The sequence below is a fragment of the Ascidiella aspersa genome, chromosome 4 (assembly GCF_963924565.1).
Source record: "Ascidiella aspersa chromosome 4, kaAscAspe10.2, whole genome shotgun sequence".
Lineage (NCBI taxonomy): Eukaryota > Metazoa > Chordata > Ascidiacea > Phlebobranchia > Ascidiidae > Ascidiella > Ascidiella aspersa.
The window spans coordinates 11162530-11183033 of NC_139450.1; the positions used below are offsets into that span (position 1 = coordinate 11162530).

The 20504-nt window shown below is 35.9% G+C and overlaps 1 protein-coding gene across 1 annotated transcript; it reads right to left on the reverse strand.

Moving 5' to 3' along the window:
- Nucleotides 1–7654: 7654 nt before the first annotated feature.
- On the reverse strand, nt 7655–19575 carry LOC146147805 (tyrosine-protein kinase Src42A-like). The gene is made up of 10 exons (XM_083388400.1): nt 19347–19575; nt 19178–19273; nt 18120–18255; nt 17923–18044; nt 17267–17430; nt 15936–16104; nt 15470–15628; nt 14888–15066; nt 13706–13862; nt 7655–9089 (listed from the first exon to the last, which is right to left on the reverse strand). The coding sequence occupies exons 1-10, from the start codon at nt 19474–19476 to the stop codon at nt 8878–8880; spliced, it is 1524 nt and encodes a 507-aa protein (XP_083244526.1). The 5' UTR covers nt 19477–19575; the 3' UTR covers nt 7655–8877.
- Nucleotides 19576–20504: the final 929 nt, after the last annotated feature.

Genomic DNA, 20504 nt, shown 5'->3' on the forward strand with positions numbered 1-20504 from the left:
GTCAGTGGTTCTCAACCTTTTTGTACCCGTGGCCCCTTTTTGATGCTTTCAAATGGTCGCGGACCCCCACATTTTTCTGGTGGAATATCTGCGTTTATAATTCTTTTTAATAATTCAGTAGTGTACCTTATGTTGAATAGATTAACAGACAACACCAAATTACTTTATAACACGTTTATTTTAATGTGATTTCTGCTGCTGCATCTCCAAGGCAGTCTTTAAATGCGTGGTTGTGTTTTCGATAATGCTAGAATAGATAATCACATGTCATCTTTCCCAAATCCAGTACATGGAAACTGTAATAATCCTGCCTTTCATTTAACAATCTATTTGTGTTACATTACAATGGAAGTGTTACGTCACACTCAATACGATTTGTTACGTCACAATGCAATTTACAACACTTTACAGTGTGATTTTATCACTTACCAAAATTGTGATTTAGCATGTTTCCCAGCGTTAATTATTTTACTAAAGGTATATTTAGGAGTTTTTGCGGACCCCCGGTTGAGAACCACTGCTGTAAGTGTTTTGCATCTATGTTGGCCATAAGGCTTTTGTTGAAATGACTTTTGGAATAATAAATACTGGAATACTAGCGCAATTATGAAGCGAACATATGAGACGCGAAATTCGTCACGCAAAAGGTAAAACTGTTTTATTGTTGTATCGCAGAAGGTGAACCCAGTGACTTTGCATAAACGAGATAAAAACATTATTTACTTCGCTTTCCATTGGTCATGATTGACAATCGGAATTAATATGGACTTAACATTGTAATATAGCGAAAAGACGTGTCACATCGCTTTATTGTAAATATTTTATAGCGACAAACACATGTTTGATGTCGTATTCATTTATTCACCGAATTGCTTTTACGTAACCCCTGTCTTCTTTGTCAAAGATAAGCGAGAGATAGTTGCGTAACATGTTGGCAAACGCACAAGCCATTATGGTTATATAATCACAAAAAAAATTGAGGTTACATAACCGAAATAAGAAAAAGATAACACTATTCGTCTTTTGACGATGCAAAAAAGTCGGGCTTGTTTGTTATGATTAGATAATTAAAAGATTCGAAATTCCGAGAATACTTCGTGATGGTTGATCAAGGTAAGCCTGTACAGTTTTGTAGCTCCTATAGCCACCGCCGATTTAACGAAATATGAGTCGTTGTGCTAAAATTAGGTTTTTAGCAATTGTTTGTATTTACAGACGATGTTTCTTTATTTATGCTATTTTACGAATCAAAGCGTGTTTAAAAGTTTTAACTGTTGCCATGACACTAAAAGACAAGAGGAAGACACAAAAACTCAAAACAGAAGTAAATTCTCGAGTAACTAAATGTTATAATGTTGTTGTTTTTGAGTAGAGCGAAATTTTAGTCTGTGGTGAATCAATCCTATTGCAATCTTTTGACATTTACAAATGATGCCTTCGTTTGAACGCCATTTTCTGCATAACAATTCTAAACAACGCAAAAATCTGTGATTACCAAATGTTGAAGTCGATTCATTGAATTTACACCGAAAGAACAATATCTTTGTTCGATTTTAACTATTGGGGAAAGATACACTTTCCATTTTTGCGTCAATAGCGTCTTGGGCGAGAAAGCAAGAACAATTTCGGTGACTATCAACATAGTTTTCCGCGGTAGGAAGTTTATTTTGTTACTTTTTCTTTTTACAGAAATTATGGTATATTGCTAAGCACCATTTTTTTTTTCACATAATAGCATTTATGATCTTATTATTAAAAACTGGTAGTTCGCTTTAGTAGTATATTAAAGTAATAAACTAGATATTTAAACTATAATGCTGTTTACCTTGAGACATTGTTTTTTAGTTGAATCTGCATTATATTTGTGATCTCATATTTTTTTCAATTTATTTTGCCCGTTTGTTTTACGACACTTACTTTGTCAAACACAAGTTCCAATAGGTGGTATAACATACTTAAACATATTTACCAAGGTAAGCAAGCAAGAAAAACAGGGGGAACTTTCGTTTCCAGCGTGTTGTAAAGAGGTTAAATGGCCGACAACGACAGTTGTGTGCCAGAAACCTTGTGAAGCAAACAACATAAGTTGCTATGCAAGTCAAATAATCGCTGCTTTGTTCAACAGTGAAAAGCACAACACAAGAAATCTCCTGCGTCCGATTATTTAAAGCAAATGTACGACAAAAAAAATCAGCTCTTTGAGACTTTTCAGGAACTTACAAGCAAATCTCGCAGCGCGATATTCTAAAACAAGACTCATGACCTTGTGGCAAAACGAAGCGACTGCCTGCTCCGTATTTTCGGCCTTAATTACGCCGTACTGTTGCTGTGACGCCAGTAAAACATCAACAAAGCGCGCCAGAGGTGTTTAGCGATGCTGCTTGCGGCTTTCGGCGAAGAAATCTAACATAGTGGCCTTGCTATGCACTCAGGTCGGTTAGCTGGGCGCCATGATAGGTCAGTGTAAAACCACGTAGCATATGTCCACCTTTGCTTGCCTGGTCGGCTGTTTAAGTTTACGTTAAAGGGCGATGGCCGCACCTATGACGCAATGTATTTTTCTTGTAAAAAGGATACGGACCCACGTTCAAATATGATGATTTTTAATATTATTACAGAGGTGGCGATCAGAGCTATATACCAACTATCTTTTCGACTTTAAATAATGTCTAAAAACAAAGTTTAATTCCATGTTGCCTGAGTGTATGTACATGCCTAATTTAAATCAGGTGTCAAAAAGTGTTTTAAAATGTCAAACAATTTTTTTCATTAATTTACACATTTATAAAAATGATATTTATGAATCAAAAAAACAAAAAAAAACACAGTAAAACTTGAGGATATTTTTAATTGTAAAATATTTTGTTTGTTGGGGAAATAAGCCCAATACACCCTACACTTGCAACCCGAGCGAATATCGGCAGTTTGCATATTTCGTCCGAGTTAAGTAAAGTAAGTTGACAAAAATACAAACGATTAGTTAAAACAATAGTGCTATTCAAATCTTGAGTATTAAAAATCTTAAACTTTCTAAAATCTGAAAAAATACTTTGTTATGTTCATTGTATTAAACTGTTCTTCGTAAAAATGATCTTGCTTTGCAAATAGTCTGAGCTGTGGCGCTATAGGAAAGTACTGAACGAGTTAATGAATTGTATACCAGCCGCTGCACATCCTAGATCAGGTATCTATAAAACACCTCCAACAATAATGCTCATCTATAGGACTTTTTCCATCTAGATAGATAGATAGATAGATATGTGATTTATTTGGAACATCAAAAACAAAAAAATGAAAGTGGTCGAAATCAAAACGTTTAGCAATATTTGACATTCCCAGGAGTCAGCGAAAGACCGTAAGGTTCTAGAAAATAAACTAACTCATAATTACTTGGATGTAAATCAGTTCACGGCACTCGAAATAGAAAACCGCTCAACTGCACTTGACATTGGCGAAAATGCGGACCTGTTAACACGGATGACCATCAGCTGGACTGCCCTGCCCGAACGCCATCGCATACCTGCGGTAACGCACGTACGCTTTGCTCACGACATCGGAGGACGCGCAAAGAAAACAAACCGCCCGAAATCTGGAGCTGCATCGCTAACTGGCAATTTCCTTTATTGCTCCAGTCCGAAGACTGGCAATAAGCAAGGGCAGCGCAACACTTTTATCTGGCGGCAGCCCTCGATAGGTAACTGCAGGTCGTTCTGGTAAATTGCTGGCGACTTTCGCCATCCCATATAGCCTACAGGTAAAACTGGATGTTATCTACGGGCCACTCAGGCAGTTGAGCCACATATGACGACAAACATTCGTAAGCAATTTATATAAATCACGCCTGGAATTGCTCAAATGACGTCCCGACTGACGCGAATTTTTTGGCCTGCCGTTTGTTCTCTGCGCAACATACAGACACTTAGAGCATCCCACTACCTTTTAACTCCTAGAAAGATTTTAACTTAAACACTTCCCTCGGTTAAGACGTTTCCTGAGACACTGAAATGTGAGAGAAAAACTACTGATTTAAGTCAGATTATTCTTTTGAATTTAAGTCAGATTTAAGTCCAATTATTCTTTTGAAAAAAATAAAGATAAAAGTACGTAACAATAAAAAATAATAACAAAGTTAACATAAAATTGGTAACATAAGAAAATTTTAAGAGTTGGTAGAAAAATCCAATTAACAAATTTTGCTTGAGAACATGTTATTCTGTTAGTTGCTCCCTCAGTTAAACATGTTTGTTTATAAGCGTTCAGTAGGCTACCGTATTTTTTTCGATGGAATACAATTTTACGACAATTAGAGAGAGTACATTTAAAACACCTCAAGCTAAACTTTTAGCGAACATCTTGCGAAATATATTTGCTTCGAATACAAAAATAAGCATCCCAATAACAGCAAATATTGCGCCGACTTTTCCTCTCTGCGTGCCTCCGACATCAACCAAGAGTGACGGCGACAAAAATAGCAATTTGTGTGCGAAGAGTGCGCAACACCAAATAACCGTCTAACCCTGCAAATTTCGAGCTGCCTCGAATAGCCTCCATGTAACGAATCTACGCTTTACCTAAAATATCGAAATAAACAAAATTCCGGTACGAGCGCTACGGTACTACAGAAGCTCGAGAAATGTTCGTGCAGAAATTATTCGGATTTGCCCGACTGCTGGTGACCGGCCGTTGTTTTTCCTTCGTGCTCGACTTTTTCGCCCAGGGGCCTTCGACATTTTCGCGATAAGTTAGAGCGACAAAAGTTCCCGCAGATATGTACCGTCGATAAGGCGTGCGGAGCCCAATACATGGCCGAGGCCACTTGAAAACGACATAAACATGAAAAGAGAAAAACATATTGCGATATTTTGCCCGACGGATGATATTCTTGCGGAGTGTTTTTGAAACGTTTTGTGGGACCGACACAGTCTCACGGTCTCGAAAATAAAGCCTTTACTTTTGTAATTACATTAGAGAATATAGTACTTATATGAACAGTTGCGTCGCTTAGAGTTTCTTATTGTTCACCAAAGCCAAACCTTTGTCTTGCAATAACTCGGTACTTTTAATGATTTGCGATATTCTTGGCATTGGAAGCACGTGTAATATGTTAACTTATACAATTCGAGCTTCCCATGGCTGAATCGTATCAATCGCAAAAGCCGCGATTCCGCCTTTCTGCCTCAAAATGTTTTGCACTATATTCTAGTGATCTTGTGAATCAAACGGGATTTTTAACTGGTTGGGCTGAACGGCTCTCTTATCTCTGCAATTTGTACGCGACAATAAATAGAAATTTGTTACAACTTCCGCGGTTGTGTTTTCTGGCCGAACTGCACGGCCAGTCTTAAGATACAGCTAATTAAGAGCATTTCATTTTATATGCCACCCCACACCTTAAACAAAAATTGTTCTCGCGTACTGAAGAGGCACGGACATAAACAATATTAAAGTCCAAAAGGTCAGGCAGGTTGTTACTACAATTAAGGACGGATGAGAGGATTAAATAAAAAAATAGCTTGAAACTAATATTGGAATATGTATAGCAAAGTTGTTATGTGAAGCACATTCTACATTTGTTCTAGAATCTAGATGAAAAGTGTAAACAATGTTTTTTATGAACAGGGAAAATTTTACACGACCACGACGTTTCAAAAAGCCTTGAGAGCGTGCCGTTAATATCGCTATGACCGGATTAACCGCCAGCCAGTGTTGTACTCCTGAACGAATTTGGCGTGTTGAGAAACGCGTTTCAATTTGCAGTTTTTGGGAAAATTTCCAGGAAATCGCACCACAAAAAGCTCCTGGAAAGAGGTAATTCCGATAAGGCTGCAGAAACGACCTGCTGTCGGTTTAAGGTCAAGAAAAGGTGTTTCCGTAACAAGCTGTTTGTCAAATATTTTACATAGAATCTAATCGGTTACCTTTTTACTTATCTGTAAACCAAATAAGCCTACCTTTTTATTCCGCAGTGACAGCTATAGTGGTGTGATTAAATTATTGTTGTTTTGAAATTCGGTTTACACCTCTGATCTATAACACTCGTTCGCATATCCTGGCATATCTAAATGAGGTTGCTTACTTAAAAAGTATAGTTTCATTGTTTTTCTAAAATACGTACGCTTTTAGCAATGAAAATAATTTTCGAATCATTACCAAAGTCACGCCTGTTATATCATTTTCTCCAGCTGTAGTACAATAAAATTATAGTTGTCAAATAAAGCACAGGACTCATGCCTGGCCTTCCGATGTAACTCGCCTTTCGCACCTGTCACAACATTGAAACAATCTCAATATCAAAAGCGCATGCAATTATAACCACAAATATTAACACATTTTCGTTTAAATTTCGTTACACTACTTGCGTTTACATCCATAGGTTGAAATCACCAGGGTCACTAAATCGTTGTCACACTTAGCTTTAAAATATACTGGTTTACTGTTTTAGTAGGTTATGTTTACTAAAATCTGCATGATTTATCTATAGTCGCTGATTTTTCACGTTTTATAATTATTATGTTACATTTGAATGCTTTTTTGTTCGTGCTATACTTTTTACTTACTAGCATGTAAAAGAGTTCTCCCAAAATATTTTAATCTGCAGACATTTCGGTTGGGCTAATCATGGAAACTGCGCGTATTCCCAAGTCTGCGCAGGTTTCATTTGGCGTATATTTATTCCAATTATTCGAATGCTACAGGCTAGATGAGCTTGGTTGCATCGGCAATTTACTAGTTACTAGAAAAATAAAGAGCAAAATGTACACCAAAACTATAACTGATTGACAGTTCACGGAATAATAAAGTATTGTTTCCAATATTGAATAAGTCGAAATTTTACTAAAGAAAAATAATTGACTGACCAGTTGGTAATGGCCTAAGCCCTAAATTGATATCTTAAATAATCCCAGCCAAGATATTTTTGTTGGCCAGAAAAGTACTAAATAGTCGTACAATCAGCCATACACCCTTTCACGATAAATCATACTGCAAAAAAATGTTAGCAATAAGATATGTTATTTAACACAATGCTCATTGCGTGTTAACCTAAAGCGGCATCGGGGCGTTACACGATTAAGGTAACAAACAACTAAAAAAAATTCTCCTAATAGCAACTGTGAGAAAATAAACACAAAACAATCATTTAATTGGGAAAGCATGTTTTTTTTCTATTACCGCCCTTAGCAGATGAAAAATTGACACATTACATTGCCCTTTTTTACAACCTAACAGATTATATTCATAGGAATGACTCGTAATAAATATGTTGGCCGCTGTATAACGCAATGGGTAATATGTTGGACGCTGTATAATGCAAAGGCTTAGGCACCGAAGTTTGATAGGGATTTTAAAAGGCTACTTTTCCAAAGAACAACCCGTGAAACCGTATGACAAAAACGCTTTAATTTGTTCTGCTGGTTCGTGGCATTGCAGCAAGGGAAGTTTCAATGGTTTAATGGCATAATTTTATATATACAGCAAAAATCAAACCTCAAAATCACGTTTTGTCTAAATAAAATGATCAGTAATATGCCAATATGATCGCAATAGTTTAAGTCACATTTTAAAAGCGACGCTCAAAACAAAAAAATGGAATATTTTAAAAAACAAGGTACATGCACAACACGTCAAACAGTTGACTAAAATCTTTAAAATTTTTCAGGGCAAAGAAGTCAGGATAGAACTTAAGGCACAAAACTAGTTCGAAATATAGCTGCCTCATAAAAGAAAAGTAAAATGCGCTTTTATCCACCTGGCACAATAACGCATTCTAAAAATATTACGCCAAAACTATACTATATACAAACAAAGCAACATTAAAGAGTTTGCATAAGGATAGGCACGGAAAGAGTTCGAATAAAAGGCACTGAAACTTTGCGTGAAATAAGCGAGTAAAAGAAATAGGATTTAAAAGCGGTACCAATATAGAATATAAAAGCGCCAACGCATGCAGTAAAGCGAACTGCATCGGAAAACCAATTGCTTAAAAAGTAAAAAGAGAGTAAGAATGGGGTACCTGTAACTTGTCGAAAATCAATAATCCAATTTCGCAGATAAAACAACATTGTAAAAATACGTGAAAATTGATACCTATTCAATGAATAATATAAGAAACCTTGCAAGTAATTGAGTAATAAAACAAAAGCGCGCGAAATATGAAAAGCGTATCGTAAGAAGACAGTGGACAAGAAATAAAATATAACTGCGTTACCGCAAAACAACACTTGATTTAAACTTGGAAATATGCTAATAATCTTTTTTTGCGATTCAACTGATTAAAACGTAGAATTATTATATTTAGATATGAACAACATCAATGAGCAAATTAAATTCGGTATTTATGCCGTGCTATACAAAATAAGGCAAAATATCTCGCAAAGCTAATATAATAGATACATGACTTATGCAGCAAAAGCACCAAAAGCAAAAAGATAAAGAACCAAAAAAACCTGCGGAGTACCAGCGCGATTTCCTGTATGGAAATAAAAAGTGCGTAGAGCGCGATCGTCGATTTGTAACGACGATTGACATGGACATGCGAGCAACAAAAAAAATATATTTTTTCAACAATGCAATAATTAACTGATAAGTTGCTACTAAATGGGCAAATTTTTCTTTATGGCTTAACTTTTTGTACTATGGACATAACTTAGAACATGATTACTGCGCAACCTAAAAGATCGATCAAAAGAAAGCCAGGCCAATGCGGAATGCAAGGCTGAGTTTTTTATCTATCACTGTCCAAAACTTTTCACAAGAAAAAGTCGAAGAATTTTTACTCATTGTTAAAAACAAAAGGGGAAACGCTGCCTCGGGAAATTTCGACCCAAGTCTTTAACCCGCCGATTCAACTCGGCAATAAATCAAAAGATGATTTTTTTCTTAGCTGACCACGTCCGATTCGCGGTAGATACCGCCGTCCGAGAAGAAGAACTCCTCGAGTTGCCACTGCAGGGTCTCGAAGGTGGGCCGCTTCTCAGGCTCCTGGTGCCAGCACTCGAGCATAATCTCGTACAGCTGCTCCGGGCAGTCGGTGAGCCGCTCCATGCGGTAGCCGTGGCTGACCTGTTCCAGCACCTCGCGGTTCGTCATACCTAAAAAATGGGGTAAAAAGAGAAGAGACCCGGTTTGAAATAGGTATGAATCGTGTTTATAGCGCCTTTGTCACGAGTTGCCTTATACCTGTAAAACTACTTTATAATCCCAAACATTGCGTTATTCTGCCATCTGTCATTGACCATTGTGACGTAATATTCCTATTGTGATATATAATTATATAGTCATAGTGCGACCAGTTGACCTGAAGTAACCTGTTGTTTTGAGGTGACTTTGTGGCAGGGTGTGGCATATTTTACCTAAACTATATACGCTAAGGTAAACATCTGCAGTTTTTGCTGTGCCAGTTTTAGATTTGCCATCACAGAAAAGTAGCTTTAGGACATCAGTCCTAAAAGTTTGTGACAGCCTTCAAAAACGCTTTACTAAAAAAACTCGGCCTGGTCAGGATTTTTTTTTGCAATGAAGGCAACCCGAGAAAGTACAGGGTGTCCAAAAAATTATTAAAAAGTGAAATGATGAGATATCGCAATGAGGTTTGTTTTATGTTCACTACTTCATAAAGTTTTTATTGACACATTAAATCCACTTCTAAACATTTAATCAACATTTAATTAAAAATACTTGAAAATATCATTACTTTATTTAATACACTTCTATATGGGCACCATTAGTTGCACGAAGCACATCTAAACGGTTAATTTAGAAATTTTGTCTGAAACAATAAATTTTAGTGTCAATAAAAACTTTTATGAAATACTGATTGACATAAAACAAACCTCATTGCGATATCTCATCTTTCATTTTTTAATAATTTTTTTAAATTGTAAAGATACTTTATGGACACCCTGCAGTTCTGTTGACTGAGCTGCACAGGCTCAGTGGAAGACGGACAAGAACCAATAATAGCGTCACCTCGCTTTCGGAAATGTTTTAACACAAATAGTCAGCCGAATGAGGATTTCGCGTACAAAGTACGGCTGCGAAAATCCGACCAGGCTCAATATCACGAGCTCGGAGAAATCTGGGCAATGGGCTTGTAGGTCCATCCAGTGAGCTTTTTTTTTAGTGGAATCTGGTCGATAAACAACTATATATTAGTATAAATTGGTGTTCCGCGCACCAATTACGGATAAACGACCCGACGCCAATCATTTCTTTATAAAAGTTAGATGTATACGAGTAACGCCAAATAAAGTGTTTTGGAGATCTACCTTTCCTTTGCCATGAGAATAACTCTTAACTTTAGTAATAAAGTTCAAAACTATTTTAGGTTATACATGTTTCCATGTAGAAATAATGCCTAGGTTGGTTGGACAAATAACACCATTGAATCATAAACGTTGCGTTACGAAGATCTGGTTTCGAATACTGGCTTAAATACAATCGGACTACCGATTTTTGTTGCTTTTCAGAAACATTAATCTAAACCAGTGCTCTTCAACCCTTAAAGTTGTTGTGACGAACCCATTCACCCTGTTTACGTAAAAGTAAACGGCGGTAAATCAGCATGCTTATGCATATCAATATTAACATGTCATTTGAACCGTGAGTTGCGCAAGTTTTACACACTGTCGGGAAGAGTTCGATTATGGCTACAGGACAGGCTACTTGCGAGTACTATTACATGTCACAAAACAGCCTTCTTATACATCAGTTAAAATCATACATTATTTTTCTAATATCCCGAATGTCAAATATTAATGGTTCATTAAAAGTTTGTGATGCACCCTGGTCCCTTGTATACGTTTTCGAAGTGGTACACCCCATGCATATTTTGGTGTACCGGTTCAAGAGAACTGATCTAAATCAGTGGTCGGCAAACTGTGGGCCGCGGCCCTTAGGTGGGATCTTTTTAGTGAGCTGCTAGATTTTTTTATTATATTTTAGTTTTGCCATGTAGTTGTAGGCCACGCAAAAGCCGTAAATATACTGTCTTTTAAAAGTTGGTGTGGCGAACAATTTGTTTTTGGTTCATAAACTTTTATCAGTTTTTAGTAAATATATTTAACTCAAAGGCTCTATGCATGTTACAGCGTGTTGCGCCATGTGAGTTTCTGTAAAATTAAACTATAAATGTCGTTATTTTGAGCAATATTCAAATTATATTTTGTTTGTGCGTCACCTGTCCAACAAAAGCAAGTTTTTCTAAATTAAGACAAAGAAACGCTTTGTCGCGCTATGCGCAATTATACTGGATTAGGTTGCATATTAGCGCATCAGTTCGCTCAAAAACAACCATTGTATTTCGTAATCTTTTTTATGACGTAATTTTTCACGTCATAAAACGAAAATTAATTATGTGACGTCATAAAATAATTTAATTGGCCCGCCAGAAATAAAAATCCTTGTCCAGCCCATGTTGTCGTAGTGTTTTTAAGTAGTGGGCCATTCTTTCTCTTGAAAGAGTATTTTATGTAGGAAAAACGAAAAATTCATATTGCAATTATGATTTTTAATTTACCGGAAGTTTTTTTATGGCAGCATGTGAAAAAACAATTGAGGTCACTTAACAAAGCGTAAATATTGGTGGCAAAACGAAAATGTTAGATTCCGTGTCAACGATAGGCTTTAAAAGTGTTTTGAACATAAGAACGAATGACTTAATACCTATAAAACTAAGCAATTTTTAACACCAACGTAAGAAATACTGTCAAATGGGTGGCATGATAAAGGATGGGCATTTTTAATTAGCGTTGGCCACAGTGTCAAATTAGTAAACGACGATAAACAAAATTGCCTCGCGATGACGTACATGGTCAAGCAGCAATCACATTTCGCCAAAGATAAAACCGTTTTTCGTCGAAATTGTCAAATTAAGGAGCGGTTGGGCGTTTTCGCACCTTGTGGTGTTCGTAGAATTAGGTTCACGACCGGTCGTGTGTTGGACTTTAAGCCTGGAAATCCTATTCGCGCAAGCCGCTAATGTAAATTTAGTCGTTTTTGTGGGTTTATATCTTCCTGTACGCAAGCCGCCCTGCAAATTTAGCGGCGGTTTTCTGTTTATACTTTGCCAGTTAAATCCACCGATGCTCGTTACATTGTTTGTCAATTCGCATACAACATAATTGGGATGCTGAAATTGTTTTTTGGCGATAACGTTTGCCACGCTATCATATCATGTGCTGAGTTTGTTGCGCGTAGTTAATCAACAACTAAACCATTGGCACTTCATACAACAATCCATAAGTCTGTTTGGCTTTAACGTTGCATACCCATTTTTAACGATCGTGGCTATCCTGGAATTCTGCAACATGTAGTTGACTCTTCAAAACAAGGTATGATAAAAGGCAAGTTTATTTTCACTTTTAACTCGGACAGCCTTTGCCCTAACCGCGTGACTTGTCGAAAGGGCTTTCGGCAAGAGAAATTAGTCACGCTGCACGAACTTGCTAAGCGTTTGCCTGGCTGGCTGACTGGTTGGCTGATTTCAGTAGAAACGTGGTCATTAGTCAAGTTCGGTACGACGGATAACTAATCGCCTGCACCAAAAAAAATAACATGCAATAGTCTACACGGCTGCCCGAAAAAAGGTCTGCTCACGTTTTAGATCTATTACCGTTTTCATTTTGCATCTCTGTCCAGCTAAAATAATGTGACTAACCCGATACGAAAGGTTATTAAAATGATGTATAATAGTATGATATAACAGCACGGGGCAATAGATTCTAAGTTTGCTCGATTACAACATGAATATGAATTTTAACACAGGTGTTGTAAAAGTTAATCGATTATTAAGCATCGCATTAGGTGTTATCCATGTCGACCGGATAGCTTTGCGAGGTGCTATGCTGACACGACACACAAGAAATAAGCCGCAAACTTCGAATCGAACGTGTATACAAAAGGAATGTACACGACAGCAGACTATGGTATAAACTGGGTTTTGTAGTTTTACCTCTGATGTTTATCAATAAAGTCGGAATTTATCAATCTACACTGCGTCTGTTCTATTTAAATAAAAATGTATTTTTGGTGATAAAAGCATCCTTTTTAACTAAGGAATTGACTGGTCGAAATCACATGGATACACAAAGATGTCTGTCCTAATTTAGGATTCTGTTTGACTTTTTAGACTTTAGCGATGGGGAGTAGTTTTCCATCTTACCCAATTGCTTTGCCCTTGACGTTACTTACCGTTACAATGCACATGACTAGTATCCACTAATTGTGACCAACATCGGAACGGAGTGTTTTATGCGTTCGCGATTCATTCTACTTATACGTATTTTATCTGGCGGCTTGAATCACAGGGTTCTTTTATCGTGTGTTCTGACTGCTGAGATTAGTGAATGTATACTTAACTGAGTGAAGGGACTGTCTATGAGTTCTAGAAGTTAAGGAACGGTATTTTAGCGGCCTGTTTGTGGAGCCAGATACCTACATGGACGTGTAAAAGACTTAGGCAGCCACCAGCTCTCGCCTTAAAGCCAGCGCCACGCTAGACCCTTACCAACACATCATACCAATTGCTAAAGTAGACATACCAGCCAAGGTTCGTAAAGGGGAAAAAATATTGCTATAACAGGGTAAGGGGGGTTTTGACAGTGTTTCTTTGTTTGCTTTGCTGGGAACTTTCTGGGGAACACCGGCTATGTAAAATCACGTATCGAGGTTAAAGTCAATCGACATATACGCCTAACCAGCAGGTTACCTGGATACGGCATTCTCCCCTTGCCAACGATTTCGGTCAGTAGGATGCCAAACGACCATACGTCGGACTTGATTGTGAAACGTTGCATTGAGGCGGCCTCCGGCGCTGTCCATTTGATGGGGAACTTGGCACCCTCTCTCGTCTCGTAAATATCGTTCTACGCAAAAAAGGTGTCACTTATTAATAAGGTGAAAGGCGGATTGGTGTCCGGTTAATATTAAGATTTTCGTATGTATGTGTTTTTGTTTGATGTCAGAATTCGTGCTTTTAGAGCTAAAAAAATAGAATGGAAAATTATTTTCAGAAAGGCAACCTGACTTTATCTCATACAATTTTGTTAAGTCTTTGCTGTATTTTCTGAATGTGGGAATAATTTTTAAAGCAAATGACGAATAGCTACATATAAGCGAGAAATCAGCGTTTTTGGTCAATGTGAAACGGTTGACCCAACAACAGTAACAAAGTTGTTTGTTTTGGCTCCTCTGCTTGGTGTGTTTTTATGTAAAATTTAACTTTATAACCTAAAATATGGAACCACCAGCGGTATGGTGACGGTTAGCTTAACAAAATGGTTCAAATTACTGGCCTAAAAATTCCAATAAAATAGAGACAGTATAACATTAAATGCGTATTATAACCCAACAAATATCATTTAGGAAAGTTGAAAACACTGATCTTCAAGTAAAAAGGGGCGATGGTGTCAATAGGGTTACATCAGTATAAAGAGTATTTAATTTGTCCTCTATCAAAAATCCGCCATATATACTAATGAAAAGCACTTTGTTTGGTTTTAACAAAATTAGCAGCTATAAAACACAAAGCATAAACAGCATTTTCCTGCGCACATCCTGATTAAAAAGGGGTGTTTCTCCGATGAGTTATTTTAACAGCAAAACAGTAAGTAGTGGAACATTTGTGAACATATAACAATAACATAAAAACGAATACAGTAAAGCCTCTTTATAGCAAAAATTTAAAAAAAACTCGGCCATTCAACACAAAACCGTAAACATATTTGCTGATTTATTAAAACTACAATCAATGACAGTTAATTTATAAGAAAAATAAAATATTAAAAAAAATTTACCAAACAATTAGTATTGAATACATAAATCTCTATTCTATGGTTGCATGTTGGCTTCTTTAAAACATAATACAGGACGCCAAGAAATATCAACAAACCTGTGTTACTCTTGCCAAACCAAAGTCTGCCACCTTGCATATGTTATTCGGCCCGACAAGGATGTTTCTGGCAGCCAGGTCCCGGTGTATGTAGTTGGATCCCTCTAGGTAGGCCATTCCTGCTGCTACTTGAGCCCCCATTTCGACCAAGGCTGTCATATCCAGCTCTTTACCTTTGCCTGTCAGCACAAATTGAATGAGTGGATCAAGTAGACTTAATTGTATAGTGAAATGACCACATTTACGACCCATAAAAAAAATTATGATCAAATAATAAATTGAATTTGTACAAAGTTTAGGGATTTCTATTTTCGGTTTTAGAACGTTTAAATGGCTTTTAGCCATACAACCACTTTCAAGACAAAGCTCAGTAAGCAAACAAAGATCCTTTCAATGTTCACCAAACCATGTTAAAAACACAATATGTGTTATTAAAAGCAACTACAAGTATAGCAAAACTGAATACAAATGATATTTAGTGAATAAACACTTTACAAATCAGAACCTATTAGGAAAGTACCGTATACAATTATTTTTAAGCAAGTATGTCAGTTAGGTATATTTACAAAACAAATGACAGACCTTGCAAGTAGGTGTTCAATGCTCCATGCATCATTAGTTCAGTAACAATGTACATTGGTTCCGTAGCGGAGCAAACAGCATACAACTGCACAAGCTTTGGATGCCGAAGTTTTTTCATAGTTTGTGCCTCCCTTAAAAATTCTTCCTTATCCATGGAACCTATGGAATAAAACATGATCAGCCAGTAGCCACTGCTAGATTTTTTTTATTTAAGAATCATATGCAGTTTAATATTCACATTCTGATATAAAGCTGTCACTCATTTTATTTTCCAAAAGGTTGTTAAAAAGATGGTGGGCACACAAAAGTATTGGTAACGCTAATCACTAAAAGTATTGGTAATTAATTCACACATTTTTAAAAAAGGATATGAATTTTACTTTTGTATTCCACTGAAGACAATAACAAAATGCATTAAAACAGAAACATCTACCCGTTTTTAAGCCCTAAATGTTAATAGACTCACCCCCTTTAAGAGTTTTTATTGCCACCCTGGTGCTTCTATTCCACAAGCCCTCATAAACTTCGCCGAACTGTCCTTCACCAAGTTTACGTTTAAGCTCCAGCGAAGATCGATCTATTTCCCATTTGTCTGCCATATCGTGTGACAAGCCCGCTGTTTGGGGTATTTCCAGCTGAATAAATTGAACAGTGACATAGGTAAAACTTTGAAGTGGAGTGTGGCTCTCAGATATTTTTTGACAAAAATGTTGAGGATGAAATACCACAAATATATACCTAAGTTTTTAATGAATAATACAACACATATAATTAGGGCCATTTTTTTTAACCTAACAAAAAAAATTTTAACTTTATTTTTATCAAATTTTAACTTTATTTTAACCTAACGAAATTGCTTATTTGTAGAGGCCACAATTCCTCTTTGAATTGACGCCAGTTACCCAAACATAATATTTTGTCGATTTCAGACCCAAACGTGTTATTTTGTCGCAAAGTCAAGTTCTATGGATTATAAAAAGTGCATCCTATGGATTTTAAAGTGCATCATTTTTATGGCGATAGATTAAGCTTGCTTAGGCATTTTTGTATAACAGCATGTCAGCAGGCTATTCCTAAAATTCAAACTGTTGATCTTCGAAAAGACCACGTTTATGAAGAGAAAGTGTTTTGTACCAACCAATAAAAAAAATGGACAATTTGCGATAAAAGTTACTGCTGATCCAAGTAGGCATTTTGATATATTTCCTGCTTTTATGGGTTAATATGGTTTAATTGTGTCACACTTCCTGATTTACAATGCTTCCACGACGATATTTACATAAACTACTCTCAAGAAACACAAAAACTTTGTCAAAAGCCATAATTTGACAAATTTTGACTTTATTAACAAATTTTAACTTTATTGTAAATTTTAACTTTATTTTAACCTATAAACTTTTTAGTAACAGTCCCCTAGCCTAGGTGCTGAAAACAACTTTATTCTTTGATTCGTGGACAGACGAGGGCCTTAAAAAATTTTAACTTTATTGACTTTTGCGGGCCCTACATATAATGAATAATACAACACATAAAGCCTACAACACATATCAAAGGACAAAAAGTAAATTATACATAGTTTACAAATATTTACTGTACATAGTTAAGTTGTTTTATTGTTAAAAAACATGATAACATATGGCACATGTACAGATATTTTGACATATATATAATATGTATATGTATATTTATAGATTGACAATTACATTCAAAAACTTATAAAATTAAAAGTAACTTTGTAGGTATGATATGTATTAACTAAAGATATTTTAGGAAAATTAACTTTACTTGTTAGCTTACCTTTTTACATGGGTAGGTCAATCGAACACAGAGACCATCTGGACCTTGTTGATAATGATGGATTAGCAAAGGTAGGTCATTAAAAGCAGCCCTCCTTGCAATAAAATATCCACCAAGATCAGTCCTTCGAATTCTGTAGTGTTTGATTTCTGATACGTCCTTAACTGTGGAAGTTTTATAAAACATGATATATGTATATAAATACAGTAAGTAACAAATTTTAAATTGGTGTAACAAGAAACATGTCATGTGAAAGCGTCTAATTCATCTGCAGTAGCTATACTAATGTTAACATGATTTAAACACTGTACTTGGGTGTTTTCGAAGGGCATGATTACTATGATGTAAAAAAAATCCTAAAAAAATGCAATTGTTTACCACAATTTTTAGCATATGCTGAAACTTTGCAACTTTCTACTGTAATATTAGACATTTGTCCAATGTTTCTAAAAAATAATTGCTTTAAATGAGTTGTTACACATGTGTAACAAAAAATTAAATGGAATTTTACAGGGTTAAAAAAAGATTATTTTTTTATACCCTATAATTATATATGTCCATTGTCCATAAACAGAAATTTTTGGTATAAGTCTTGGCCATGATGAATCAATTGCAAACTGTTATAAAAACTATAACACCTAAGTCTTTTGCTTTACCTGACAAGGAATAATTTCCAGGAGCACTCTCACTATTCCTTACAAGGAAAGATCCATTTGGATTTATCTGCATCAACAGCAGTCTCTCAGCCTCCGATCTCTTGGTATGTCCAAAGTACCAGCTAAAAACAGAAAAAAAAAGTTCAAGTTTAAAAACTGGCCTCTTCTTAACAAGCTCTTCTGACAAAAATACTCACGGCTTTGAATCTAATGAACTGTGCTCTGCAACATAGTTTGATGGAATGTAGCCTTCACTTGGAAAGGTCGGTCTGCTCACAAGTCTAGCTCTCCACCACTCACCTTGATCCCTGTCCAAGATCTCCAACAGATCATCTTAAGGCAAAAAGGTATTCAAATCAAACAGAAAATAATGTATTTTAAATCAGTGGTTAGCAACCAAAGTGCTGTTGCAAACTTGGGTTGGGTGCCAATTTTTAAAGCATTACATCCAAAATGATATTCTAGAATCTTTGGGATTATAAATTTAGCTTTTTGATACATTTGTTTGTGTATGATACATGCAATAAACCAAAAAAAAATTGTAATTTTATACAGAGTATGTGTGTGTTGCTTCTTTATACTAACATCACAGTATTTATCACTGAGTAGAAATGCTAGAAACGGTGCCACAACCTATTTATCTTTTTCCATAGAAAGTCAATGTATAACAATTTTGGCACCAGTGTTTTTCTAACTTTATTGTGGTGACCCTAACAATAGGCAATACCTACAACCAGGTTTTTTTTTAAGGTTTGGTTTGGGTGACCGCTAAGTAGTTTTAAGAGACTGCAAGTGTTTCATTTAAATACCAAAAAATAGCCATATATGCTTTTTGGAAAACCGCTGGAGAAATTTGAAATTTTTACCGTTTCGGTCCCCCAAAACACCTTTAAAAAAACACAGCCTACAACAGTGAAGCTTTGGTAGCCAAAATACTTACACTGAACTTATTGTAAGCTTAAATGGAACAAAAACAAACAAGACAATAAAATTATTAAGTTTGAATTTTACTGAAGTTAGCCATGAGTCCATGAATTTGTATTCCTTCCGCAATTTTCTCAAATTTAGGAGTAATCCATCTTAATAATAATAACCAAGTGATTTACTGTAGTTGTCAAACAAACAAAATCAAACATCAACCACTTTTAGGTCACAACCAATGGGTTGAAGAAACACTACCCCAGACAGAAACGATTACAAAAGCTTTTAAAACAAACAAAAAATATTTATTATTAAAAATAAGAAGACAGCCAACCTTTCTTAAAACTGAGATCATCATTTGTTCGTGCATCGTAGTCATAAAGAGCAATGTAGACCTCTTCATGAACAATTGGAATTGCTGGAGCTGGCCCTGCATTTAAAGTACCAAACTGTTAAAATTCTACTTACAGGAAAAAAACTTAGACCATTAAATATCAACTTACTGTCTGTTTGCTCTCTGATGTCACTAAATTTCATTCCATGATTAGTGTTTCCGCCATTTGAAGGACGGGAGTTAGAATCGTCACTGTCAAGGCCCACACACTTTCGAAATCTTGAGTAAACCACACCCATTTTTTACAGCCTAGAGTGTTTTAATTGGTACAATGCAGAAGAGCAAACATGGCTCATCTATTCTGCCACTGTCACCCTATAGTAAATGGCAATATAACAGTGAGAACTTAAATAAAAAATATCATAAGAATTTAAACAACCTCAAAAACAAAGGTAAATTATTGAAAAAGTAGAGGAGAAATGGGCGCTGGTCTAGAATCCTACCACAACAAACATTATTTGGGTAAGTGCGCGGGTTAGCGTTTGGGTTAGGGTGGGTCAAGTATTAGTATTTAATAAAGAATATTATAATACTTCACCCACCCACACCCAAACGCTAACTCGCACCCTAACTCAAATTTTGTGTCTTGATTTCATAACTGTGGTAGGATTCTAGACCAGCGCCGAGAATTGTGTACAAACAACAAAGAAATAGGGATTAAATGTTTGATTAAGTTTAGCAACTTGATTTAAAGTTTAGTAACTTTACAATACGTATAAAGCACATCATTTTACGTTGGAATTTCGATTTGTTTTGGTAAAGGCTTAAAGCATGTTAAATCTGAAGATATTTAACTTGTATTATCCAGTCTACTAGAATAGAAATTGAATTTCTAACTTCTCTAGCATAGGCGTAGCTCTAAGCCAGGTCACGGAGGGGCCATGGCTCTCCAAAATTTTATATTGTACTCGTAAAGTAAATAATTTACCCATGTGAGGGAGCGGCTTCCGTGTCAAGTAATTTAATTATTATAGTTGGCTATCAGCATATGCTATCTTTTTATGTATCCATAGGCGGTGTACCAACCTAAATACTATTGCTAGTTTGTTAAATAATGTTTTTCCAAAGCTTTGCAACTGGCTACGCCACTGTTATTTATCCGATCATATCTGTTTAACGGCGACAAAATATACCATGGATATTAGATATAAGTGCTTAACGCAATGTAAACTTAAAAATGATATGTCATTGGTGTTAATAAGAATACATTTCTTGGCAAATTAAAAAAACAATAAAACGCATATGGTTTTTAAGAAATTAGATTAAA

Bases quoted from the DNA above. Each gene is read 5' to 3' on its own strand.
- LOC146147805 (XM_083388400.1), bottom strand. From the start codon at position 19,476: ATGGGTGTGGTTTACTCAAGATTTCGAAAGTGTGTGGGCCTTGACAGT. The intron at 16,105-17,266 runs GTAAGCTAACAA...CAATTTATTCAG, and splicing joins TGACCTACCCATGTAAAAAG to CTGGAAATACCCCAAACAGC. The intron at 15,067-15,469 runs GTCTGTCATTTG...TTGTGCTGACAG, and splicing joins ATTGAACACCTACTTGCAAG to GCAAAGGTAAAGAGCTGGAT.